Genomic DNA, 27,123 nt, shown 5'->3' with positions numbered 1-27,123 from the left:
CTTTCTCCTCCCTCTTTCTCCAGGGTTCAATGCCATGGCTGCGGATGAAAGTGCTACAGAAAAGCAAGCGGGGGAACCAAAAATGGCTGTAGATGGTGAAACCAACGGTTCCTGTGAGCACGGCGAGGCTGGGAGCCACCCAAACCCAGCGAAAAACACTCAGGACAACACGAAAGTGAGCCAGCAGGACTCTAGTACTAAATTAAATAGGATAGCAGAAAATGGCATTTCTGAACGAGACGGTGAGACTGGGAAGCAAAACCATATGAAAGCTAATGACTTCACACAGACTTCTCTAACAGGGAGCAATGGATATATTCTAACCAAGCAGATGGCACAGGAGCAACCTCTAAGGACTACCAGCACCTTTGCTTCTCTCACTGGCCATGCTGCAAAAACCCTTCCAGGAGGAGCAAGCAAAGGGAGAACTGTGGGCACCTTTTCTCAGATGCAAGCCACGATGCCAGCCAAGCTCGGGGAGGGCAGTAAGGACATGGATGCTAAAAAAGCCACTGCTGCTAATGCTGAAGTCAAGGTCCACAGAGCACGGAAGACAATGCCTAAACCCACCCCTAGCCTGGTAATGTATAGTAGACCCATGCTAGCTCTTGGCTTTCTCTGGGTGTGTGGGAGGGACACTTTGTTGCACGGGGATGGATATATTCCAGTGACCTCCTGCTAAGCAGGCTGATTTTAATTCTTTTTTCTTTTTTGATGTTTTTCTCTTCTCACAGAGAGACAGAGGTGTTCAAAGAGTCATGTGGCTGCAGTCAGCTCTCTTCCCCAATGTGTTTCTAAATATATAATTGATCAATTGCCTTCTCTGGCAGATCTATCAGACACTAAATGGCCTTTCTCTCCTGGCTGTATTGCTCATCAGCTGTCTGTTGAAATCCAGAGCTGCTTATGAAACAAATTAGATTTCTTATAAGTTTGACCCAAAGGAAATTAAGCTTAGTGTGTTAACTGGAGGCTTCTCCTAAGCTTGAAAGCTGTCAAGAAGCTGATAAGTTAGGCAACTTGATTGCATTGCCGTGTCATTAAACTGGATGATGCTTTCTTACTCTGTACGTGCTGCCTACACTAATGCAGCTTGTTCAGAAATCTTTCTTACAGAATCCTTGGGTGTGGATTTACCATCACTTAATAAAAGAGAGATCTATCTTTTGTTCAGGAAGTAAAAGGGGATTTGAAGTCATCCTGTGACCCCAACATGTAATGGGAGTGAGCAGAAATGGGCCTTTGTTTGTCATAAACATGGACCAAGTTTTGGTTCTTTCGCCAAAGATGGGGAATTAGATACTGGGCACAATCAGATCTGCACCACGAGCACTTGATCTCCAACCCTGTGACACTTTATATTTAGCTCTGATGAGCTAGATCCTTCCATCGTGCTGCGTCTAACGATGGAGAGGGACCATCCTGTACCCAGGTTGAGGTACACAGATTGCTGCGAGCCCTGCTTGGCAGTGTGAGTGACACCCAGAAATAAATGGGAAGCTGCTGCAGCTCTGTAAGTGCTGGCGTAGTGGATTGCTGCTAGCTACCAGCATGTTGTGAACAAGCAAATGCCAGATGATCCTCAGATGTCACCTACATGTTGCAGCACGGCAACAGTACGATGTAAAGGTCTCAAAGCTGCGAGCAGGGGAAGGGGGAAAAAAAAAAAGAGAAATGCTTGGTGGCACATAGCCAGCCACAGATGGGGAAAGGTGCCCTTGGTGCTGCAGCACCTGTGACTCCGGAAGCAGGTGGGAGTCCAAACACATGGAGCCTGCAAACCTTGTGGCGTGCAGCCTGCAGAGCAGGGCAGAAACCACAGGGGCCACAATTTCCCAGCCATTCTCCCAAACCACTAATTTCCCCTCTGCCTTCCCCTGATTGCATTTGAATTCTCTGGCTCTCGCCCCCCTGCTGAGTTTTTTGGCTGGCAGCTGGGGAGGCCCAGATGCAGCGCAGGCAGCCTGATGGAAGGCTCATGGAAGGCTTTCTTACCCAAACAAGGCTTTGCAGCTGAAACCTTGCAGCTTTCCTCCAGCAACCTGCAGTGCACTTAAATTAGGCAGGGCAAACCCCGACCCTGGTGGAATTTGACAGGGAGAGACCCCCGTGGGGCTGAGCAATTGAAAGAGGCAATTCCCTTCTATAAAACAACTGCTAGGTTAGGAAGGAGTGTTTTCATCATTCATATTTGATGATACATCAGAAGGATTTTTTATACAACCCCTTGGGCTTTTGGGCTTGTCTCTAGAAAGCTGCTTGCAACGTTGGAGTGTTTGCATTGCCACGTTATGGGAGTGTTGTAATTGCACTGCTGATCACCCTTCACTCTTGCATCAGCAATGGATTCAAAAGGCAAAGCCTGCAGTTGTTTGGCCACTGTTCCTCTGCAGTGCAGCCCATTTCCTTGGGTTGGAAATGGTGAGAGGAACGAAATTCACAGGTGGTAGGCAGAGGCTGTTCACACATTTCCTGCTCAGAGGCTTTGCATCTGAATGCGAGCGCAGGTCCCCAAGATTTGATCTCATTTCTGCAAGACAATAAAGCAGCTGTTTTGTTCAGCCTTCCAGATAATTACTACCTATTTTTCCCCATTGTCTTTCGAATTTACATGCTGTTTTCATTTGAGGAACAAAGTCTTTGCTACTTGCCATTTTTCTGTCCTGATTATTTCTTTGTTGAGCAGCTTATGAGAGGCTCCTCAGCGCAGCACATGCAGTCGTGCCTTTTCCCCTTTGAAAGCACTATGGATGTATTTTAGGAATTGTAGAAATCACCCACAATTTGATGTGACTGGATGCATGGGTTTTCATCATCAATTTTTTAGAGCATTGCTCTTCTCTTGGTAGAATCCTTTTACACGCATTGCTAAGAGAAGGAAGCGGGGAAGGAAGGTATTTTAATGCATTGCAGGCAACAACTTTCATTCCTCAGCTCCTGCAGAAACCTGCTGGGGCAAAAAAATTGTTTTCTTCAACCTTACAGTTGTCAGGGGACCTCAGTAGCCTTTTCTGTACGTGCATATTGGTGCCTGAAAGGAAGGAAATGATTTTCTCACATGTGTAACCAGCTTTTTCTCTGTTTAGGAATTGCTTCCTGAATTGGGATCGAAGCTGAATCTTAAACAGGTGACAATTTTAATTGATATTGTTGCATGTTAAGTTGGTTTTTGAACGGAGATCTCAGAAGAGTTTTGACAGCGTTGGTTTTGCTCCCCTTCTGTTGGTGCAGTAGCACAAACTCGGCACCTTTGGAAGAATTTCTTCCATTCTTTCTTAATCTGTTTATAACTCTGTTGAGAAAACAAAGGTTTGCGGGGTGAGACAGCAGACCAAAGGGGAAGTTTTGTGTGTGTGTGTTGAGCTTTGAGAGCCCTTCCTGCTCAGAAATCCCCATTTCTATGTATAAACTCTCTGAGATGTGTCTGGAAAGGAAGAAGGATCTTGGAGGTGAAAGTGACCCATAGTTATCCCTTAAGATAGGAGCAGCAGCTGCCTGAGCTGGGACTCCCAGGTTGTTTCCAGTCATTCTGTGGTGACCACGAGGCTGCAACTGGAGCTGTGTGTTTCTGGTGGCAGTTTTGTGCAGTGTGGAGAAATGAGGTCAGAGGCACTGAACCCTCTGCGGAAACAGGGGAATTAATATCTCATTCTGTTTCACAACGTGAGCCCGAAATATGGGATCCCTTTAACTGGGAGGGATAAAGCCTGGGCAGGAAGGAGGAGCAAGGAAGAGAACAGAACTCCTTCACTTATATTGGTATTTATTTCTGCTGTCTGCTGCTGAATGCCTGGTCCCAGCACTGAGAACTGCTGGCTTTCTGTGTGCAGAGAGGTGTTGCTGTTGCTGTAAAACATGATGTTCTGTGTCAGTGCCCAGCAGTGATGTGGGCTGCACTGCAGGAGCTCCTCGTGGCCTCAGCACTTCTCAGGGCCAGGCTGGTGGCTGTTGGTGGTTTGCAACAGTCTGGGACCGCTCAGCGAGATGAAGCCCTGTGATATGCAAAAAAAAAAACCTCAAAGGGTAAATTCTAATGGGAGTGGTGATGGGGGAGTTGTCTCCTGGATGGAAAAAATCATCAAAAGAAAAGTGAAAGAGCTTTCCATCTGATTTGGAGAGCTGCTGTTGGCTCTTCTGACCCTACAAGGGGCACCCTTTGAAGACCCTCTCCAGAGGGATGCTCAGGGATACACGTGTGGTCTGGAAATGTGAGGTCTGTGTGTGTGTCATCTTGGCCGTGGTCAAATATCCTGTGTGGGCACCCTCCCTTAGGACTGAAGAGGCCATTGGCATGGGATGTCTTCCATTCGAGGTGGGTGTGTGACCACGCGCACATTGGTGCCGTTGCAGTCATCCAAACAGGGCCAAGCTTCTGGTGGCCTGCTGATGGATGGATAGCATGGATGGGTCACTTGTGGAGCTGGACTCATCACACGGCCTCGCCAAGACCGCGGTGAGGGTCCCCAGGGAGCTGCTTGAGATTCTGTACTGAACTGTAATTCAGCAACAACAGCAGAAGTGATGGAGAGCTGCTCTGCCGTGGCTCATGCAGGCAGCGAGATCTGCTGGGGATCTGGTTTTCGTAGCAGACCGCTATTTCTTGCTTAAGTATCATTGCCCAAGTGTTGGAGCCTCTGGCACATCCACATTTTGCCATGCCCAGAGGTGCACACCCTGTTAGCACTCGCAGCCAGCTGCAGATGGACACCAACCTTGCTGCAGCGGTGCTTTGGGTTACTCCTCTAGCTATTGGGCTTCATTTGCAAGCTCATGCTGTGCTGGAGATAAAAGTTCTGAGAATAAGGAAGAGAAGATGGCTGACATGGCCGAGCTGGAGCTGGGAGTGCTGTGCGAGCAGCAGCTCTGCTGGGAAGCAGCACATGCTGGAGCCTTTGCTCAGCACATGGCTGTGCTTCCAGCATCACTCCTCTTCTTGCCAGCTCATCTGCTTTGGTAATGAAAGAGCTCTTAATTGTGGGGCTGTGGGAAGAACGCTGCGCGGTCTGCCGAACCGACACGGCGTTTAATTAGTAAGGTTTATTTGTTCTTTATCTTTGCTTCTGGGAAAAAATAGTGGGATAGTCTGTCTTTGCCATTTTTAGTAACTTCTCCCTGCTGCTGTAGGGGATTTCTGTGCCAGTAATAGAAACAGGGTTGATCCCATTACAGTGTAGTAAGTACGTGGATATGATTTTCTTAAACACATAAAATGAAGTTGTCTTGTGCCAATCTAAGGAGCATGAATGCACTGAACGTATTTGTGATTCAGTTTTTTCCATTCCCATGCACAGATGTCTCTGGACACTGCCCTAAGCCTTTCAGTGGATGCTTTTGGTTTCTTGCCCATTCCTTGCAATGCCCAGCACAAAGCAGGAACTTCACAACCTGTCATATAGCATTGGCTGACGCCACGTGAGAAGCTGCAGAACCAAAGCCATTAGTAATGCAGTTTGTCTGTGATCATTTTTGATCGTTTTTTGGTTGATGGTGGCTCAGGCCTCTTGGGACCACAGAGCTCAAACTGGCCTGGAGCTGTCTTTGCATGGGGTTCTCCTCACTGTCCTCTAGACTGTGACATGCAGCTGAAAACAGAACTTGTTGGACTGTTAAAAACCTATGTATGATTGGGGAAAAAAAAAAAAAAAGACACCCCAGGTGTATCAGGCAGAGCAGTGGGGTAAATTTAGTGGCAGTAATCAAGCATCTTGCCTGGAATGTTGATGTTTGCAGTGGAGCCCATGTAGGTGTTACATGAAGGCACTCCTGTTCCCTTGCATTATTTGGTTTAAGTGAAAGCAGATGATGCAGTTTCTGAGTGCAGCAGTTTATTTAGCTGAAACTGCTTGTGGAAGTGTGGCACCCGTGGTGGGGATCTCAGCAGGTCACCTCCTGGAAAGCCAGGCGTTGCCTTCCTGGCATGGTTGCTTCTGGTGCAAGCTGCAGTGTTGCATTTTCCACCCAAAGCAGAGAGACATGAAGAGGAGGAGCCTGGATCTTCAGGAATCGAAGCAGGAATGTGATAGAATTTGTCACAGCGAATTGGTGATGAGCTCTGTGGGGTTTATTGTGGTGTCTGCTGTTGGCAGCCCCCTTGTACACTGTGTGCCTCTCACCTCCTCTGCCGACCTGGGGAAGGGCAAGGGAGCTGGAAGGCAAGAGTCAGGAGTTGGCTTGGGTGACTGCTGGGCTGCAGGAATTATCTTGAGGCCTGCTTGCATAAGGAGCAGGGAGGGTGAGGGGAACCCATCCATCATGAAAGTGGAAAGCAGCAGCAGGTGACAGAAGCACTAAATGCAGTCAGATGTGATCAGGTAGCAGACCGTGGAGGTGGTACTGGGTCGTGCCAGCTCCGGGCTCATACAGAGCAAGGCAGAGCAGTGGCTGCCAGGACCTCTGTTCTGCAGGGAAACCCTCTGTCCGACATTTGCCTTTGACAGCTTTCTCTCCAGCACTAAACTTGCTGGTGTTTTGCATTTGGAGATGCCCTCTGGTTGTGCTGGGGGCTTGCAGGCACACCTGTGAGCTTTATTGTTCTGTAATATTTTGTTTCTGTTTTGCTTTGATAGGAGTCTGTAGTGCTCCCAAGAGCTCTGTATCCATCTACCCAGTCCCAAATGCTTGGTCCTCCTTTTGCCTTCCCCTTTTAGTTGCAGCTGCCTGCTGTCCTCTGCTGGGAGGGGCCAGTTGGATGTAACCTGGGGATGAGGACTGGGGGACATCTGTGCATGTGCCTGAGCCAGCTCTTCACCAGCCTGATGGGATTTGAAGGAAGAAGAGATTTCCCAGCAGAGCAGTGAGCCAGATTAGCAAAACCTCTTTTCTGGGAGTGCTTAAATCTGGAACCGATGGAGCAGAGCAGTGCAGGAGCTCAGTGTGAGGGACCAGGAGGGACCAACCTACAGACTGGGGCCAAGGAACCAACAGAATTCAGAGACCTTAGAAACAAGAAAAGAATAAAGTTGGATCCACTAAGGACTCGTAGCGCTGTTGGTGGAAGGTTAAAATCTAATGAGAACAGTGAAGATGTAACGGTTTCAGCTCATGGGGAATGAAGAAGGATGGTGGGAAAGCAGAGAAATGCTTCCAGATCTCTGCTGATCTTTTTAGCCCCAATCCTCAGATTTAACATTTGATTTCTATAGCATGAAACTTGTATGTAATATGTTTTGCTGATGGCCTGTTCAGCTTTCTGTGCCATTATCACAGAATCATAGAATGGCCTGGATTGAAAAGGACCGCAGTGATCATCCAGTTTCAACCCCCCCGCTGTGTGCAGGGTCGCCAGCCACCAGACCAGGCTGCCCAGAGCCACATCCAGCCTGGCCTTGAATGCCTCCTTGAATGCCATTAGGCTTCCTGGGAAATCTGGTTATGTCTCTGCAGAAGTTCTTGTTCCTTAGTATTGCTCCATATGGCTCCACATAACAGCAAACTTTATCTGAGACCACTTGCAAGAACCTGCATGTAAAGGACAAAGCCCTTATTTATGTACACTTGTTTAGCTGCAGTCAGATCTGCTCCTCCTGTTCATCCTCCTCATTTTGAGTTAAATCCGGAAAGCAGTGGATGTCCCAGGAGACCTGGGAACTCTCAGAATAATCCTGTATCCGAGAGTTAACCTTCATGTCTGTAAACTATGAAGAGGTATAAATAGTATTGTTGAGGCTATTATTGGCATGCTCTGCCCAGCACTCCTGACGTACTTTTTCTAAGTGGGAGAACAACTGGAGCAGACTCAGGAGTGATCCATGTCCAGAAGATGATCCTACGGGCACTGAATTTGCTCATTCTATTCAGCTTATCGAAGAGAAAGTTTTTGAAACTTTTACTTAAGCAGTCTGTAAGTACAGGAATGAGAGTTTCTGATGATACAGGGCTTTTTAGTTTAGTGGGAACAGCTTAATGCATTTAATTATCTGACAGTGAGAGCAATTAAGCATTGGAACAACATATCAAAGGGTATGGTAGATTTGTCATCTTTGACATCATTAATCCACGACTCGATGCCTTGTAGGAAGAGAGGTGCTAATTCAGCCAGAAGATATGGGCTTGATGTGGGAATCGTTGGAAATGTGCTGGCCTCTTTATGCAGGTCATTTTGGATTATCATTATGGCTTTTCTGGCTGTGACCAACCCCTCGCTTTCTGCCAGCAATGTGCACATGGCAGAGCTGTAATGAGGAGAATCAGTCGCTTCCCCGTTTGTTCACAAGGTCACAGATCACTTAAAAGCAGCATCTAACAGAGCCCATATGAACCCAGAGACTATCTTGATTGTTTGCTGCTCTTTTAATTCCTCCCTTTTGCCTGCATTCCTTTTTCAGTTCTGGTATTTCAGCTGTCGCTTCAAACATCCCATAAGAAGTGGTGGAGCAGCACATTGCCACCGCAGAGCTTGTAATCCAGCACCAGTGCTCTTGGATTTCTGGAGCATCTCTTCCAAACCTGCTTGCCAGTCAATGGACAGGTGTATGGAGAGGCATGGATGGGGCTAGGCCTTGTTTTAAGCACAGAAGACGGCACACCCAGTGTCAAATGGCAGATTGAAGTGGCACCATTTGCCCAATCTCTGCTGTGACAGCACAGCAGTGTGCATGTAGCTGCAGCAGTCGCGGCATGACTGAAGGTGCAGGGTGAGGTGTGTCACATCAGAGCGTGTGTAAGCTGTGTTGGAGCCTAGGAGCCTGTCTGCAGGCACAGAGCACCAAAGTGACTGTAAAATTCTCTTGAGCCTTATCAGCTTTTCAGTAGGGGTTTATCACCCGAGCTAGAGCGAGCTTTGCCACATCTTGCTAGGACCTGGCAGTGCTGGAGGTGAACCTGCAGTTTCAGGCAAATACCTTCCTTGGCTGTGAGCTGGGCAAGCAGGTGGGAGAGCACAAGCTTTGCTGAGTCCTTATGAGGCCAGAAGGAAGGATCCCTTCCCACTGCTGCCCACCCCTCGGAGTCCTCTGTGCAAGGCTCTGTTCCTTGTCTGCTGGGAGGTGACAGCTGCAGTCCAGATGTGTTTCAATGAATAGGTGCATTTGTTCATCTTTGTTCATCTTCTTGAGAGCCAACCTAATGCTTTTCAATATCTGCACTTACTTTGCAGAGCTTTGCCATGCCTGCTCTGTGTGCAGGTTTTCTCCTTCTCGGGGAGCAGCCCTCACCAAGTGACCAGCAGCAGGCTGGGTCTGTTTGTAGTCTTCAGGCAAGGAAACATTGTTTGCTAATAGAGAAGGGGCAGAGTGCTTTTCCTTTGAGCATCTGTTCCTACCTTCAGATGCAAGTGATTCTATTTGACAGAAAGGAATTAAATTTATTTCAGTGATTTCTTTGAATTCAGAGGCTCAATTTAACTTCACTTTGTTTTCCAGCATGCAAGTAAAGACCCCAAAGATGGGAGAGAAAGCAGAGATCAAAAAGAATCTAAAGAGGAAGGCAACAAAAACATCCTGGAATTTGGGAAGCCGTTGCCGTTGCCCTCTCTCCCGGGCCTTCACCAGTCACTACCTCAGAACCAGAGCTATGTGGCCACCTCCAAGTCGCAGACGGGTAAGAGGACAGAGCTAAAATCCTTAGTAGCACCCAGCTCCCAAACGTACGTGTGTGTCAGGGTCCACGGGCTGAGGCAGCTTGGTAAGGACTGAGCCTTTTGGTACTAGTTTTTCCACAGAGAATTGTAGTATCACAGCATGGTTGGGTTGGAAGGGATCTTAAAGCCTCCCCTCTGTTGGTGCAGCTCAGGTTGCAGTCAGCCTTCCAGGCTGCAAGCATGCACTGCTGCTCACGTCCAGTCTTTTGTCTGCCAGGACCCCCAGGTCCTTCTCCCTGCTGCTCTCAGTGAGTTCTCCTCCCAGTCCATACTCACATCTGGGATTGCCCCAACCTAAGTGCAGCGGAATCTGCTTTAGGATTTCCTTGCCTGGCAGCATCAGTAGGGCTGTTGCTGTAGATCTTGTTTTGACAGATGCTGCTTACTGTGAGCCACACTTGTGTAAATAAAATGATTTGGCTTGGCAGAAAGTTTTTGAGGGGACTCTTTCTAGATTTTTGATGGAACTTTGTCATAGCGAGATGTGAAGAGATGCTTTCAAGGAGCAGCCTCTACAGCTGCTGGTGCTGGAGCTGGCTGTTTCCTGCTGCATGCTGTTGTTAAAAGCCTGTACTAAGCACACTTCTGATGTGTGTGCACCAAAGGCAGCAGCAGGCACTGAGGTGTGAGGACTGGTTTGATTAGAAGGCCAGGAGGGAGACTCAGCAAGTTGAGACCCAATCAAAGCGGTGAAAGGAATCAAGCAAGCTTCCGTAGCAGGTGTGAAATGAGGTTAAATGGCAAACAGCTCCTTATTTAAAGTACCTTTTCTCTGTTTGTTCTTTAGTTATTATATGATGGCTTTATTGTAAGTCGGTATTATTAACCTCGCAGTATCTGTTTGAGCAAGCTGGATTCTATTCAGTCTCCTGTGGCATTAGCAGTGCTGCCAAACACAGGCGAATGTAAGGATTTGATGCTATGTATGGTGATACAGGGACCAGAGGAAACATAGAGGAGGTACTCGGAATTTGGGCGATTTTTGCAGCATTGGCAAAAAGCTCTTTGTGTGTTTGCACGTATGCATGTGTCACCTTTTGGCTGAACTGTAAATAAATCAGTTGGAATGGGAAGCCTTTTTTCTCAGATCACGTCCTTCAATATGGTTTCCTGCATTACAGCCTCTACTCTCACTCCTTTCTTTTCACTCCTGAACCAACTTTGGCTTTACTTATTTATTTTTTTTTTCCAGCTGCTGCAGTATCTCGAAAGAAAAAACGGAGAATGGGAACCTATAGCCTGGTTCCCAAGAAAAAGACCAAAGTGTTAAAACAGAGAACAATGATTGAGATGTTTAAGAGCATAACTCATTCCTCTGCGGGTGCCAAGGTGAGGGCTGCATCGAGTCGGCTGGGCATGTTTGCTGTCACCATGCACACACCTTGTCCTGCCACACCAGCCCCATGGGTAGAGTAGGAACATTGTTGCTGTCAGCATCTTCTGTTCTGAGTCTACATCTTCTCTCTGGCAACAACATCCTGCCCACGGCAGCCTTGCTGCTTTGAAAATGGCTTTTTGAGGGTGGATGTTCTGATAGCAGCTCTTGCAATGTTTTCCAGTGGATGTTCCCCTTCTGTCCTGTGAGTGCTGTGGGACTGGAGAGTTTAAAAGCATACCACAGCGTGGTAACGTTTTTGTTGTGGAGTCCTTAGGGTTACTGTCTAGTGTCGTTTGAGGCTGTAAGGGAAAACAACCAGTGACTTAAAAACAAACTGCAGGCTGGGTTTCCCTCCTGATCAGGTTCTGCTTTTGCTGCAGTCCTGGCCCTTAAGTTTTGGCCTTTGAATTCAAGTGAATTCAAAGCGCTAGGCATCAGTGGAGTGGAGTAAAAATCCCCCAGCCTGATTTAACTTCCCTTTATTTAGAAACCTCCTTTGCACCCTTGGTGTTCCATGGGGAGATGCCCTTTCGGTTAGTCTGCATGGTCTGGCTGAAAGCTGCTGTCCAGCAGCCCTCCCCTCAGTGCCTTGAGTCCAGAATGACTCCTTGTTCCCCAGACTGGCAGGGTTAGGTGGCGCATGGCAGGCACCTGCACTGCCTGTGCTGGCGGTGCTGGAGGGCTCTGGAGGGGCATACAGCTGGCTCTCCCTCGGCAGCTTTAACGCAGGCGGTCTGGGATGGGTTCAGCTGCTCTGAGCTGTGAACTGATGTTGTCTTTGTGGCACGTGTGCTTGGACAACTTCCAGAGTGAAAAGGAGCTAGGTGATGTCAGCCCTCACGTGAATGGGGAGAGCATAGATGTAGACTCTGAAGAGGAAGACTCTGATGAGTTGGAAGATGAGGACGATCACGGAGCAGAACAGGCAGCTGCATTTCCTGCAGACGATAACAGGACCTCTAAAGACAGCGCGTCTGACGCAGACAATGTCAGAAAGGTATTCACATGCCCCGTGCAGGACTTAGAGTGGGATGGGACACTGCTGATCCCTGTCAGACAGGAGTGGAATCAGTTGAGGCAATTTCTAGGCATTTTTTAGCATGCAAGATGGCAGAAAGCTCAGTGGTGGAAGTGAGGCTTTTGATGACCACTTCCTGCTTCCTTTTCCCCTCCCCCACGAGAGTCTCCTCGCCTACCCTCCTATTTCAGCCTTGCTACATAACTCTCTGTGATCCAGTGTATGTGCAGGACTTCCATCACAGTTAGGTATTCACTGCACGAGCAGGAGATGTCTTCCTAATTCTTTACCAGCCTGTAACTAGATTCAGGTTGTTTTAGTTAACTTACCCCAAATCACAGCGCATATTGTAGGTATGAGGTTGTTTCTTATTAACCACAAAAATTAACGTTTGGTTGGAAAACTTTCTTTGGGTGTTATCCTGTCCCATCCTCATGGGTGAACCATCAAGTGCGTTAACAGCCTTGGAGTGCTTGTCCTGGAGAGGAGATGGTGTTTAGTGCTCACATGGCTGGGGCTGAGTGCAGCACGGTGATGGGATGCTCAGGCAGGGTGTGGAGGGGTGCCGTGCTTGGAGGGACCTGACAGGACTGACTCTTTCTGTTCTGGGGCACATGGTGGCTGCAGATTGATGATGGCGACTCTGAGGAGGATCAAGAGTCTGCAGAGTCTGGAGAGGATGAGGAGGATGGAGATGAATCTGACTTGGTAAGCCTGGCTGCTAAATACAGCTTTCAACCGTTGTTCTGCTGGTAATGATTTCCCCTTTGCTTTGCTGCCAGAAGGAGACGAGCAGTGTAGTTTTGGGACTCTGACAAAACTCAGTGGCTGAATCCATGCACACAGAGTATTGTTTTCCACAAGATGCATAGCAGCGATACAGTTAATTACTTTCCAGCACTAATTAATGGGCTATTTTTCTTGTTTTCAACAAGGTGTTGACTGCTTTTAATCATTTGAATGGCAGTGGAAATATTTAAGGGTGCTTAAATTCGTTGGGTGCTGATTTGGCAAGTGGTGGGAGCAAGCAGTGTTTTCTTAACAACCTGAAGCTCAGCTTGCCTCCAGAGCGAGTCCAGGTGGAGATGTTCACAAATCCACTGCCTAAATTCACCTTGTCTGACATGCCACCTCAGAGGCACGGGCAGCCCTTGTCAGGCATATGTACAAACAGCATACAGAAAGACAGTCACTCTCCCTGGGAACGTCTGGTAGCCCTAAGGCAAGATTTTCACCAGCTGTTTGGTGATTTTGACTTCTTATTTTTCAGATGGCTGGTGGAGGGAACTTGAAAATTATTATAATTTTTTTAAAATTGCTGTTCATTGATTGTCTGTGTCTCCCCACCTTCCCCTTTACTTTAAAAATGTTGCTCCCTTTTCACAGCATCTCAAGTTGAGGAGCCAGCATTTAAAGCACCCCAATTCTTCAGTCACCTTGAGAAAATTCTTGACTTCATTGTCTCGATGTTTTGAGCTGAAGGTAGAAGCAACTGTACCAAATGAATTGTTGAAGCTCTGTAGAATCTCATTCCTTGTTCTCTGACACTACAAGAGCCAGAGAGGACTAGCCAGAAGGGGCTGTATAGCCTGTGCCTTTCACTGGGCAGCTTGAGGCACTTTTGTAGTGCTAGATCAAACTAAGGGTAGAGCTTGCAGTCAAGTCCAAACAGCCCAGTCATATCCAGACGTCCTAGACTGTGATTTTTGCTATGCTTATATGTGGTGACTCAGCCTGCAGCCCAGATGGAGACTGGCTCAGATGCAAACCTCTCACCCACCAGCAGTGATGCAACTGGTGGAAGCCACGTGGTGAGGCACAGCCTTACACTTGGGCACAGTGATTGTTGGGCCAGTGCAGACACCACTGCAGAGCTGCCTGGGGAGCCAGGGCTCAGCGCCACCTCGATCCTGCTGCACACTGTGTTAAGAGGGCATGGTGCAGCATCAGTTTCCTGTTAAGGTAGGCCACGAAGGTAGGCCTTGATCCAGCCTCTGTTGAAGGCAGCAGGAGCTTTTTTTGTAGGCTTCAGTGAGAGATGGAGTGAGTTCATGTTAGAACATGAATTTTATGTTTGGAGCTTTGTAACGCTGGGTTGGAGTTTCTGGTTGCCCATTTTAAAGTTGACTTTGAAAAGTCACCTTATTTTCTGTGTATTAAACAGAAAGGAAACCTAAACTCTGTTTAGATTCATACATGCCTGAAGATTGCTGTGTGATTAGGTTGTGCTGACACCTTGCTCAGGGAGGGAGCTGGTCTCTGCTGTGCAGTTAAATTCCCCAGGGTCCATCCCAGCCTGGGCTCTTCAGGTACAAGAGAGATTTTTTTCTAGCATGACTGTGAAGCAATATGAATATTTGAGTTGGAAAAAAAGAAATAAAGGTCACTTTTCTGGGGAGAAGCTAAAAGCGTGCACGCATACTCAGCCTGCTGTGCAGAGATGCTCAGCTACTCCTGAGATGAGTGTGGTGTTAGAGCCTACATGGAAGAGAAGGTAAAGTGAGCACTTTTGAGATGACAGGAAATACGCCCACACGTGTGCTGGTGTTTCCTTTTCTGCACTGTAAAGGCATTTCTGCACCAATTGATTTCAAACCTCAGTCCTTAAGGCCTTTTTACACTTCTCAAGCTGTGTGAAGGCTCTTTCATATGAGTGCAAAGGACTGCTGTGATGCTGATACCAACATGCCTTACATGCACATGGCCTCTCTGGTTGTTCAGAGCTCGGAGTCCAGCATTAAGAAGAAGCTGCTGAAGAGGAAAGGAAAGACAGACAGCCCATGGCTGAAACCCACCCGCAAGAGGAGACGGAGGAATAAAAAGAAACAAGCCAATGTGCTAGGTAACTAACTGAGTTTTGTTCTTTAGCTGCACAGAAAATGGTCTCCCAGGTAGGGTAAGGACCTCCGGCCCATGAGGCAGTGGTTGTCTGCAGAGCTCTTTCTTCCTTTTGAAGGGAAGGTTTTCCTTTATGGTCAGATTTACCTCTATGGTTAACCAGAGCCTGAACTGGCATCTCACTTACAGCTTGTGTCTGCACTTTAACAGCAAACTAAGCGTGAGGCAGCTTTATCCTGGGCATGCTGAAGTAATGATTATTGTTCACAAGCTCTCTTTTTTTTAGAACATCCAAAGATGACTTCATGGATGTAAAGTGTAACTGAAGGAGACTGGCTAGATGGAGAAGGGAAAGGAATAACCATCCCAGAGTGATGCTTGATTGCTTTTGTGTGGGTGTTAGTCCTGCTGAATGCAATGTGCTGGCTGTCCTTGCTATTCCAAAGCACTGCAGCCCATCCCTGGGCCTGAGTTCAGGTGGCCATTCTAGTTTGAGTGAAGTTACACAGCACTCAAAGGTTACAGTTCATTTTGTCCCCAGAAAGCTGTGGGCTGAAGATGGAGGAGGTGCAGGCTGGATCTGATTCCTCATCTTCAGGAAAAGTAACAGGATGAGTTTAAAAGAAAAAAGAGTTGGTAGTCTGTGAAGGTGTGCCTTCTCTTTGTTAAGGCTTCACACATCCATTGCCATCAGAGAGTTTATTCTGTTTGCTAATTCCTTCTAAACAGGCCGTTTTTTATCAGCAGTTGTTGCTGCCTATTTTCTGAATGACCACGTTGCAGCCCCTGGGCTGCCCTCAGCGTCTGTCACTCATCTCATTTTGTTCCTCCCAAGGCAAACTCTTCCTAAAAGGAAATGGGGGCTATTGATCCCTTTCAGAGCAAATAGCTAATTCTTCATTTGAGATGCAGGCTGTTTTTCTACCCCTTACATAAAGGTGGCAGCCAGTCTTTCAGGCTAACACAAGTCTCTTGGCCAAGCCTGAGTGGGAGAAGCAAACCAGGATTGAGAGTCAAAGCCAAGGGAATGTGAAGAGATGACAATTCCCACGAAGGCTCCAAGGGATCCCCCATGCAATCCCTTCCCAGCAGCAGCTTTGTTCTCTCAGAGCCAGAACTTGGCTTTTATGTTTTCCCCTCCCATTCAGCTGAATGTCACCTGTCTCGTCCTCTCCAGAACCTGCATCAGCAGCTGGTTTGCTTTGCCTGGCCGGGCTGTACCTGGAGCCCTTTGCAGCAGGTTGGAGATGGGGGAATGCGCCGAGCCCTGGTTTCAGCCCTTCCTTATGCCATTTGAGCTTCTGCTGCCCTACAGCAGGCAGAGATGTGCCTTCTGGATGCAGAACTTATTTGTCTCATTTATCCCTTTTTTTTTTTTTTTTTTTTTTTTTTGTTACCTACCTCCGTAGAAGTGGAAAATCTGTCGGATCAGACAGGGGTGGAAATAAGAGATGGGAGATCAATTGTGCCATATCTGCCCAGCTGTTACATTTCCATAATTCTGTGTGCATCTGTACTCATAGGCTCTCTGAGGAGCCTGCATGCAGCCATCTTGGTTAAATATGGCCTTTACACATGCACGCACTTTTTTTTTTTTTTTCCAGCTGTGTAAATATACGTGTGTTTGAATCTAGGTGCTGAAGCCTATAAATCATCGTTGGGAGGCAGAGAGGGCTCTGCCCAGGATAACAGCATGGAGTACATGGAGGTGTCTCTGGATTCCTTGGATCTGCGGGTGAAGGGAATCCTCTCCTCGCAGGCGGAAGGTGAGTGCTGGCTCGGCGCGGCCATGACCCACGTTGGCTTTGTTCGCTCAGCCCAAGCAGCGAGCGGAGCCCCGCATGCCCCCTGGTGGCTGCCAGAGCCCCGAACCCAGGCCTGGCCCGGCTGAGAGGCTTCCTGCAAGGCTGGCAGAAGCCGGGGGCCGGAGGCGTCAGGGGGGGCTGAGCGGTTTGGGAACGCTGCTGACGTGGGATGCATCCATCTGTCTGTCCCACTCCCCCGGCTTTGGGCGATGTATGTGTGGCCTCTGAGTGAATCATCGCCCTGCACACTGGTGCCTCGTCTCCTCAGGAACTTGCAGGGGTCTGCCTTTGGTGGCCAGTGAGGACGGTGGATGGTAGGGGTGTCTGAGTGGCCGCCATTCCCAGTGCTGATCCTTGGCTCTGGTGTGGATCTGACGGTTCTCCCCCGTTGCTCTTCTGCCTTCAGAAGTGGTGTGGCTCTTTGATAGGAGCACATCAAAGAACGGGTGGGAGTGTTTACCACCAAGGGAGGGTCAGGATGGATGAGGGATGTTTTCATCAGAGCCTCTGGATGTCAAAAAAGATTATGAAAGTGACAGCTTGGAAGGTGAGGAATGAGCTTTTTGATTTGTGGTCCTAGATAAAGCACTTAAACATTTAATATCTGGGCAGGATTCTACATGACAATTGCAAGGGCTTTCCTTCTGCTTGTGTCTTGAAACGTCTCATCCTTTCTCAGGGCTTGGTCTTGCAACTTAGCCAATGGAAACTCCTTGCAAGATGAAAAGAGCTTCTGCTCAGCTTGTAGGGTCGCAGCCATAAGGGAGAGTGCTTTTGCCAGGGCAGCTACAGAGGAATCTCTGTGAAGAATGAAGTTAGTCTTTGAAATTCTGCAGCAAAATAATTCATCTTTCAAAAGCTTCTAAAGCAGCAGCACAATTAATTCCTTCTCACTGGGACTCCAACCCATAGCAGGCTTGTGCAGGAAAAGCTTGGGACACTGCAGGGTGAACTGCGGGTGATGTTTGAGGGTTTAAAACCTTGCAAAAGATGTTACAGCTCTGTAGGACTAAGGTAGGTGTGAAGGACAAAAAGTAATCCCTGTGTCATTGGGTCAGTGTCTTGTGGTCACACGTAACCTAATAAATGAGTTGAATCCAGAGGAGCCCCAAGAATATTCAGTGTTCCCCCATTCCTGGCTGCGTGATCACTTAAAAGCCATTATCCACCTTTAAAAAGGCTTGGGAGTGTTAAATACCTGAGAGAAAGAGATGAGGAGAAGGCAAGAAAATCTGAACATCTTGCTGCTTTCTTTTCTCTGGTTTGTTCTCTTTCAAAAAAAAAAAATAATATATATATATATATATAAATAGATAGATAGATAGATAGATTTTGGTTGTGTGAGACCAAATAGTCCCAGGAATTTTGTTTTCCCCATTTGTGTAGTAAGCTTCTGCAAATAGCAGTTTATGCTTCCCTGATCTTCTCTATTTAACACTCCCCTTACTACTTGAATTTCCAACTCTATTTTGTTACCCACAGATTTCCTGGTGCCAGAGCGCAGTGTTGTGGGACAGGTGAGAAAGAGAGACTGATAAAAATCTGTATCTTATAGTTTTTCCACGTCGGGGTTTTCTCAGGATAAACTGTTTTTAACTCAGTATTCTTGAATTCAGCACTGTCATCTGTAGTGTCACTGGACTCAGAAAAGTGCAGTGTGCTTTTGCAAACTCCATCTGCTGCAAGAAGTGGGTCTTTGTAGGGTTTAAGTGATGCCTTTGAAGCATTTCAGGATGTGGAACTGGAAGATGCCATGAGACATGGACAGTGTTGATGGACTGCATCCCTTCTCCCAGAGGGTAACATCAGAGTTGATTTGCTGATCTTCTGCACTCTAGGTCTTTCCAATGGTCCTGAAGCAATGGAAGTAGACGGTCTCCAGGAAGTTCCCCTCTGTAGCTGTCGAATGGAAACCCCCAAAAGCAGAGAGATCACCACGCTAGCCAACAACCAGTGCATGGCCACCGAGAGTGTGGATAATGAGGTAGGAACCTGTCTTTCAGCTTCTCGCAGACTTTTTTTCCTGAGGACAAAGACATAAAGAGACAAAGCCGTGCCAGGAGCATGCATTACATCACTCAGATGCTCTGCAACATGCTAGATTGGGAGCCCACTGGTGTGGGCATGGTGGGGCAAACACCTCCTCCAGCACACTGCATGTGTCGCACACTCGGGTTAAAGCCACTCCAAAGTGAGTAGGAGCAGCCTGCAGGGCTAGCTGGAGAGGCACTGGGTGGATCTCCTGCTTGTCCTGGCTTGTGTAGCTGGATCAACTGGATGTAACAGGCAACGCTTCGGGCCAAGTGGGCTAAAATACATTAGCATGCATCAAAGTGAGAGAATCCAATCAGGGGAAGCTTGGAGCTGGTTCCCTTGACTACAAAGGAGCTGATGCAAACCCTTCCATAGCCAGCTCTTGAATTTCTGGAACTTGGCATGCCTTCCGCCAGCTCAGTCTCTTCTGGCCCTCCACTTTTCACCTCCCCCCAAGAGGCTTCTGTTACAAAGCTTCCTATGTCCTGGCAGTCCTGCGCAGCCTCTGTGGCTGGCTGGCTGGAAACATTGCACTCGAGGCCTCTAAACTGATCACAGCTGGGCTAGCTGGGCTCTGCTGGTTCTGAGAAGGTGGAATTAAGTGGCAAAAGTGACTTCCTCTCAGAGTCTGGAAGGGAAGACAGAAGCAAACTCAGGAGATGCTTCTTGCTCTGGAAGAAACTGACATTTCTGTGGTGCTTCAGCTGAGCTGCAGCCATGCTGCGGTGCTCTGATATTTACTGGTAGAAGGACAAGGAGTCGGAGCACTCCTGGCTCTTCTGGAGGTTCCCAGTAGAAAGGTGGATGGAGGGAGGAAGGGGTAATCACATTTACAGCCCAGCTCTACTTCTGTTAGTAGGTACCTATAGAGAAAGGAATTTCACTAGCATGACAAAGTTGATACGTTAAGGAGAGAATGCCCTGGAAACTTACAGGAGAGAGGGTTCTCCAGGGTTTCTGAATAACAAAACGTATACAGAAGAGTTCCTATGGTTGTCTGACAGTTCTCTCCCCAGATAAATCAGAGAAAGGAATAGTAAAGGCCACGCATTCTGTTAGATTCTTTTTGGCAATGGGTAAGTGACTCATAGATGTGGTAAGGATATTACATGTATGAATAGTGGGTTCTCTAGGCTGTCATGTCCTTGGATAATGCTGTAGTTAGGAGCACCGTGCTACACTCTCTAATGGCTGGAAAATAGCAATTAATCATTTTGTACTATTTTAGACTTTTCTAACAAATAATATGTCGTGACAGAATGATGCAGGGACTTCCTTACACAGGCAGTGCAGCTTCTCACGCCTTAATCAAATTTCCTCCACTCATAAATAAAAATCAATGGACTGGTCCTTTCCTGCAGCCCCTGGGATCTGTGTGCTAGCAGTGATCACTCTAGGCAAGGTGTCACAATCACAGGTAGGATTTGCAGCTGGAATTTGGGTAAGCTGGGTCAGAGATGCTAAGGGAGAAGAGCTCAGGTTAAAAACTGTTCTTTTTCTTTTTTTTTTTCCCTGTAGGTGTGTTGGTTGTAGGAGAAATGGAGTTTAAAATAAATCAGAGAGGGAGTTTAGTTTTGCTGAGAAAAAGCAGTGAATCAAACCTCAGCTAGAGCAGGAGGGGCAGCCTGCTAGTGATGAACAGACACTGTGTTCCTTACGGACTGCTCTCATCATGGAGGCAGAGTGCAGTGCACCACGCTCAGATTCTGGTAGGGCTGTTTCCTCCTATGAACTTCTCATGTTTATGTTTCTGTGCTGGAAATGTCCTTTGCCAAGCGTTTGGGGAAAGCAAGGTTTTCATCTGGAGGGAGTTATGAGAACCCAAACGATGTTGCACCGCGCTGGCAGGTGGCAACCAGGATGTGGAGGAGGCTCATAGGTGTATGCACAAGGGTGGCAGAAGGAAGCCCCAGTCCTTCTGGCGCAGCAGAGGGACAGACACCGCTGGGAAAAGCCCTGCTCACGGAGCCTGCTGTCACTAACACAACAAGGTGGTGTGAGAGAAGACAGCTCTTAAGCCCAAAATTACACACTGGTGAAATGTTTCAGAAAGCATGCTGACAATCTGACTGGAGTTGAGCTCTCGTAAACGACTGGCTATTCATCCCTGTGGTCTGGGCGGGGGCCAGTGCTGGAACCAGTACAGACGATAACATAGCTGGCAACGAAGAGCAATTATTTTTCCCTTTATCTTCCTGTGACTTGTACTTTTGAACAGTAACAAGATTTAGTGCGTACGGTCTCGTTCTCTTGGTCACTGACACCCGCTCTTCCTGGCAAAAGCAGAGAGTGTTTTGTGAGTCAGGCCCCTGGGACTGCCCCCTCTGTGGCTGCTTGGCTGTTGCGTATTTCCAGTTATGATTTTTCTTGCAAGGAACAAATGACTCCGGTCCACATGCATGTTAGTTAGCAAATGATGCATTTCTTCCTGTGAGAGCAGCTTTCACAGCTTCCTGCTGCACTGCTAATGCTATCTGGCACACATCTGAATTACTGTGAAAAAGCCAGGGCTCATCAAGGCAGTGTGCAAAATCTTCCTCCGCACAAGCACAGAGAGTGTTTTGGTCTCCAGTAATTTCATTTCCTTTAATTTCTCCTGTTCCAGCTGGGCCGATGCACAAACAGTGTGGTTAAGTATGAACTGATGCGCCCGTCTAACAAAGTCCAGCTTTTGGTGCTGTGTGAGGACCATAGAGGGAGGATGGTGAAACACCAGTGTTGCCCTGGCTGTGGATACTTTTGCACTGCAGTAAGTCCGTGCTCTCAATCTAGGGAAGGGGGTACTTGTCGCAGTAGCTGGAAGAGGTGAAGGTGGAGATTTACCCAAAGGGGTTTACTGACTTCCTGGCATAAGCTCCACCTCGTTCCACAGCACGTCAGATGGTGTTTTCAACAGTAATGTGTGTGAGGGTAGCTGCAATGCTCACCTGTAACTTCCTGGAGACCTCAAGGGGTGTTACCAAAGGGGTGGAAGTCATACCTTTGGAATTTTTTTGGAACTTGTTTGTTTTTTTCTTCCTCTGTACAGTCAATCACATCACAAATGGTGTTAGCCTGCTTCTTGAAAGAGTCTGCATACAGGACAGGGGTTCTGTCCCCCCCCCCCCGCCACTCACAGGGGTTTAGGTGGGGAACCTGAGTGATGGCACTGGAACAAGGCAGTGTTTGAGATCTCCTGCTCCTTCTTCCACCTCTGCCACTGAGGTTTTAATAGCGTTGGCCCAGTGCTTTGAGCCATTGGTGTCCTTGTTTCCTTGCTGGTGAAACCCTTGTTGAGGGCCTCCCGGGGTGATAGGGTGGGTTAATTGTCTGATGTTAGGGTTCTTTAAGATGACTCAATGAAAGATGCTAGAGAAGTCTCAACATTATTGTAATAAATGGAACCGTCCTGAGTTTTCATGCTGAATCAAAGATCATTTAAAAGATAAAACCCTCAAAACGCTCGAAGGCATTTTGCAATGCTGAAATAGTTAATTAGATTTCTTGGGAGGACTGTGAATCCAGGAGAAGAGTGGGCTTTAACTAACTTTTCCTTAATGCTGTTACGTCTCTGAGTGACTTCATAGTTCATAAAGGTAAAACTGGCAGTGTTTGTCTGTGTTATCAGTCACTAATAACACAGAGCACGGTGGGGCTTCAGGTAGCACTGATATCACAGAACAAACAGTGTGTTTGTTCTGGGGTGCAGTTCAGCTTGGAAGACTTTGCTGGAAAGAGAAGATAATTTGTAGAAAGGTGGCTCACATCTGTCAGCAGATGGGGTTAAACAGCATACAGGGCTGGTCCAAAGAGAGAAGTTGCATGCTTTGGGTTACATTGGGATTGACAGCTGATGTAATTGTATTATTTGTTCCTCGAATGGTTTGCGTGCAGATGTGTTTGGTAGTTTTAGTGCTGACTGGTTTGAAGTTTTCTTTTCCAGTATTGGGAGCGTCCTTACAGTACACTGGCACTTCTAGAAACGTAAACAAGAACCTCAAGTGTTAGAGCTGGAAAATGGGACTTTGTGGTTCTGTTTCCCACGTGCAATTAAAAAAAACTTGCTTTGCAGTTCCTAACCAAGTGAGTTTTTTCCCATTACCTTGGTTTTGTTCTCTTCTAAAGAAGTGGCAGTGCTTGCTTACTGTACTGGAAGCGCGAGGGACAGGAGTGGTCATGAATGAAGTATTTAAGAGCTCTGCGGATGAAGCATGTGGAAGGGGTAAGGCACGTAGTGACCAAGGTATGAATGTCTCCTCTAATTTTTTTAGGGCACTTTCATGGAGTGTCAGCCTGAGAGCAGCATCTCCCACCGTTTCCACAAGAACTGTGCCTCCCAGGTCAACGACATGAACTACTGCCCACACTGCGGGGAAGATGCCTCCAAGGCAAAGGAGGTGACAATAGCAAAAGCAGACACGACTTCCACGGTGTCGCTGACCTACGAGCAGCAGAAACCAGCAGCAGTGGAAGGAAGGGCTGACACCACGACAGGAAGGTGAGCATAGGAGCACGTGGCAGCCTCAACTCTTGTGCCAGGCCGTGCTTTGCATTTGAATGCTTGTGCTCCTGCTGGCAGAGCAAGGTGTTTTCTGGTGCTGCGCTGACAAGCCAAGCTCAGCTGCAGGTGTTTGCAGGCCTATTCTGTGCTACAGTGCCAGAGAGGAGCCCAGCAAACACAGGACGAGCTGGGGCAACGGTCATGAAGATTTGGGGGTTAATACAACTCCTTCCTCTTATTGTTAGAAATGAAACTGAGGCATGGGAGGTTTAGGTTGGATATTAGGAGGAAGTTTTTCACACAGAGTGGTGAGGCACTGGAACAGATTGCCCAAGGAGGCTGTGGATGCCCCATCCCTGCAGGCATTCAAGGCCAGGCTGGATGTGGCTCTGGGCAGCCTGGGCTGCTGGTTGGTGACCTGCACATAGCAGGGGGTTGGAACTAGATGAGCATTGTGGTCCTTTTCAACCCAGGCCATTCTATGAAATTCTATGAAATAGTAGTGGAATGAGTTGACATCCCCATGTGTGGTGAATGAGAGAGAAATTCATGTGGAATACCTACCCTGAGCTGCTTAGCTGCCCACAGCAGTGGGTACAGATGCAGAGAATCAAAACTTAGAGGAAAACGTAAATGAAGACATCCCTGTGATGAACAGTACTTCACCTTCCCGTGTGATCTGATCCTGTTCTCAAGGCTTTTATGACTTGCAGTGAGCAGGGCAGTGCCCTCAGCCCCATGATCTTCTGTTGCCTGTTGCAAAGAGTACATCAAAATGTAGTCATAGGACAATGCAACTCCTTTTCAGGGCAAGTTCTTACCAAAAAGCCTGTGAAATATCTTGCTTTGTGTTTCAATTTTGCTTATGCTGTCGGTCAATTTAAAATCAGTTTCCTTTCCTTCTTTAGCCTAAGATACACACAGTGTTGTATATTTGTAATGGTTGTGCTTTGGCTCTCTCTCATTTTCAGTGTCACTGGAACGCGGTTGTCTGAGGAAGACAAGCCAGAAAGTTCGGCTGCAGAGGGATTTGACTTAGCTGGATCTTCAGTTTTTCCAAAGCCTACTACCAGCCTGACCCAGGGACCAGTTAAAGAAACTCTGGAAAGTGCCCTGATTGCTCTGGACTCTGAAAAGTAAGGAAAAGGCCTCTGGGTCTCTCCAGTTCCCAGCAGAGCTGCTTAACCTAAGGAAAACTGAGATTTAGCTTCTGTGGATTTTGACTCCACTCAGTTCTTGTGTTCTCTTATTCACTTCAGTCACTTGTCAACTTCAGCGGATTACTGATTCCAGAAAGCAGTTAAAGCTCTAAATGTCATAGTGATTTGTCTGGAGGACTTTGCTTTTCACCAGACCTCTAACTTCAGCTACGACTACTAGGAATTCCTATTTGTAGCAGTAAGATCCAGAAATTTTTATTAGCAACTCTGAGTAGGTATGGCTGCTGTTAGAACAAGGCTGACTGTGACCAAAGCTGGAGGTTTGAATATCTCCTGAAGAGTTGATGTTCTTTGGTGTTGCTGGCATTCTGGAGCTGTACCATAGGAACAAACTTTCTCTTGCCTACGGTGTGGGTTGGGGTAAAAAATACTGGGGAGTGTTGTTCAGTGTGTGTTAATTCTGCCTCTTTCCCCATTGCTGCAGACCCAAGAAGTTACGGTTCCATCCAAAGCAGTTGTACTTCTCTGCGAGGCAAGGAGAGCTGCAAAAAGTCCTGCTTATGTTGGGTAGGTGGCTCTTTCCCAGGACACAGGATGTCTGGCTGTACTCCCAGCTCCTGCCAGGCAGCTGCCAGAGCCCAGTTCCCAGCATGGCAGCACGTCATATTCCCCACTGCCCCTTGTGAGTGGTGTTGGGAGGAGAAAGCCACTTTTGCAAGTAATGTGTCATCAGAAATGGCTTAATCTTTCTGTGAAATGTGGACTTGCTCCCAGCTTGCTTCTGCATTTGGACGCAGTTTTATCCAGAGAAGCTCTCTCCACCCCAAATGACCTATGTTTGATTTTTCCAATCCAGTAGAACTTTGCCTCCCCGTGCAGTGGGATGGTTGGTTATTTGCATCCAGTGGAGAGCTAGAAAGATGGGAGTGTGATTAAATTAAGACCAGTCAGCAAGAAAGCGGAAAAGAGGAGAACTTCAGTACACAGGGCTTTGTTCTGGGGGTACGTAACTGTCACCAGATGATTTTCAGCTGGTTGGGGCTGTTTTTACCAACAGATATTCCCAAGCGATATCTCCTTGTGAAGGACACAGCGTTTTACTTGGGATCATTTCCTTTCCACTCCAGTACTTCAAAGTACATTTTTGGATGCTTTCTGTTCTTCTGCATTTATCACCCTTTTTTTTTTTTCTCCTAGCAAGTATTAGCTTCATTGTTCCTGTCTTCAATAGCACCAAAATGTTATTCATTGATATTTAGCTACGGCCCCATCATATGCAACATGTTATCATGCCCAGACATCTTTGTCTGGCTGTCATCATCATCTGTCAGTCTTTGCACAGCTGTGAGAATTTCTGGCCAGATCCCAAGCTCATGTTGGAGCTCCATCCTCTTTGCAGCCCTTTTCCCTACAGCAGTGCAAAAAAGATCACTAATACTAAGTGCAGTTAATCATGGTCCTGAGACAATAAAGCTGGGTAGTGCTGACTTTCTGTTGTTTCCAACAGCAGCACTTTATTTTTTTCCTTCTTACCCTTGCACGGTGTTGATGGTATTGCAGTGAGACAAGGGGAATGAAGGAAGTGGCTTTTGTAGAAATGGTAATTGCTACAAAAATTAGAAGTATTATATTCTGTGGTGTTTCTGAAGCTCCTTGCTTGAGGGCTGCTGCATACCAGATGTACTAGGGACTACTCTGAGAGCTTTCTGGCTTGCATGTATAGTAAGAAGGGCTGAGGATGGGCTAGGGGAAAGTCTTCTAAAAGCTTCGGTCGAGAGCTCCTTGTCTTGTTACCCTTTTCTCTGATCTCTGAATTGTGGTTGAAGGCATCTCTGCTGTGTTTTTCAGTGGATGGAATTGACCCTAATTTTAAAATGGAGCATCAGAGTAAGAGAACCCCTCTCCATGCTGCTGCTGAGTCTGGCCATGTGGACATCTGCCATATGCTGATTCAGGTCTGTCTCTACTTCACTGTTTTTCTGTGTGAGCAGTTTTCTGTTTTTTGGTCTTGTGCCCCACAAAACTAAAGCACCGTTGAAAAACCAGCATTGAAAAACCTCCTCGTTCACACTGTTTGCTGCAGGAGGGAGTGGTGCAGAGTGATGTGAAGACTTTGGTGATGTGACTGAAGATGTCTTTCCAGGCTGTTCTCCATACCAGCTTCACTGTCTGTGCAATGAGCACGTGGAGCTTTGATGCAGGGCACTGTAGTGCATGTGGGATGCTCTGTGTCTGAGCACACCCTGCAGTGTAGTGCACTGCCAGATGTGGCAGCACAGGCTGACCTGCAGGTAGCTGCAAGCTGCTGCCAACTTGCTCTTTGTAATGCTGGTGGGTAGGCTGTAAAGCCTGCGGGCTGTCAGACCCTGTCTTGTCTTCTGTCAAAATCTGAGCAACTCCAGCAGGGTTGTCCTTTACGCTTGTGAAAAGAAGGAAGATGCAAGTTTGACTTGTTATGTGAGATGTAGACATTTGGGCTCTGGTAAGTTTGAATGAGGGAAGATGGTGAAACACGTAGCAGTGCTGCTGTTGAATCTTCTCCAGAACACTGTGAAGAAAAAAGGAGGCCTTTGAAGGGCTGTGGTTTTTTTTTTGCATTGGCACCTTGAGCATCTGGTTGTGTCTTCCTTGCCCTTTGTGACTGGAAAACTGTAAAAGTCTTCTGAGAAAGTGGCAAAGCCACTCTTTGATAATGAGGCTGCTGAGATGTCTCAGCATTCAAAGTGCTGTTTGAAGGTGGAGCTTTGCTCACTTGAGTTAGCACAAGTACAGGTGGAATGACTTGTATGAGTAAAAGGAGCAAAATTTGCAAGACACTACAAACAATTCGAGT

General features: G+C 47.4%; 1 protein-coding gene across 15 annotated transcripts in view; it reads left to right on the top strand.

Annotated features, from left to right (window-relative positions):
• The window catches only part of EHMT1 (euchromatic histone lysine methyltransferase 1), a 96,436-nt gene that overhangs the window by 48,430 nt on the left and 20,883 nt on the right, over positions 1-27,123 (top strand). For 9 of the 15 annotated variants that reach the window (XM_042879381.1, XM_042879389.1, XM_042879379.1 and 6 more), the window contains 15 exons: positions 24-580; positions 3,087-3,128; positions 9,360-9,537; positions 10,770-10,906; positions 11,764-11,952; positions 12,601-12,681; positions 13,360-13,455; positions 14,695-14,815; positions 16,446-16,577; positions 18,455-18,600; positions 21,256-21,399; positions 22,901-23,127; positions 24,102-24,266; positions 24,775-24,857; positions 26,139-26,245. In XM_042879381.1, coding sequence (XP_042735315.1) covers positions 24-580; positions 3,087-3,128; positions 9,360-9,537; positions 10,770-10,906; positions 11,764-11,952; positions 12,601-12,681; positions 13,360-13,455; positions 14,695-14,815; positions 16,446-16,577; positions 18,455-18,600; positions 21,256-21,399; positions 22,901-23,127; positions 24,102-24,266; positions 24,775-24,857; positions 26,139-26,245 — 2,405 coding nt within the window. The remainder of the gene's footprint in view (positions 1-23; positions 581-3,086; positions 3,129-9,359; positions 9,538-10,769; positions 10,907-11,763; positions 11,953-12,600; positions 12,682-13,359; positions 13,456-14,694; positions 14,816-16,445; positions 16,578-18,454; positions 18,601-21,255; positions 21,400-22,900; positions 23,128-24,101; positions 24,267-24,774; positions 24,858-26,138; positions 26,246-27,123) is intronic. The other 6 variants (XM_042879378.1, XM_042879390.1, XM_042879380.1 and 3 more) reach the window with 6 other exon arrangements.

The sequence above is a fragment of the Lagopus leucura genome, unplaced genomic scaffold, assembly GCF_019238085.1.
Source record: "Lagopus leucura isolate 7727_CA_CO unplaced genomic scaffold, USGS_WTPT01 Super-Scaffold_100022, whole genome shotgun sequence".
NCBI lineage: Eukaryota > Metazoa > Chordata > Aves > Galliformes > Phasianidae > Lagopus > Lagopus leucura.
This window is presented reverse-complemented; position numbering and strand designations above follow the sequence as displayed.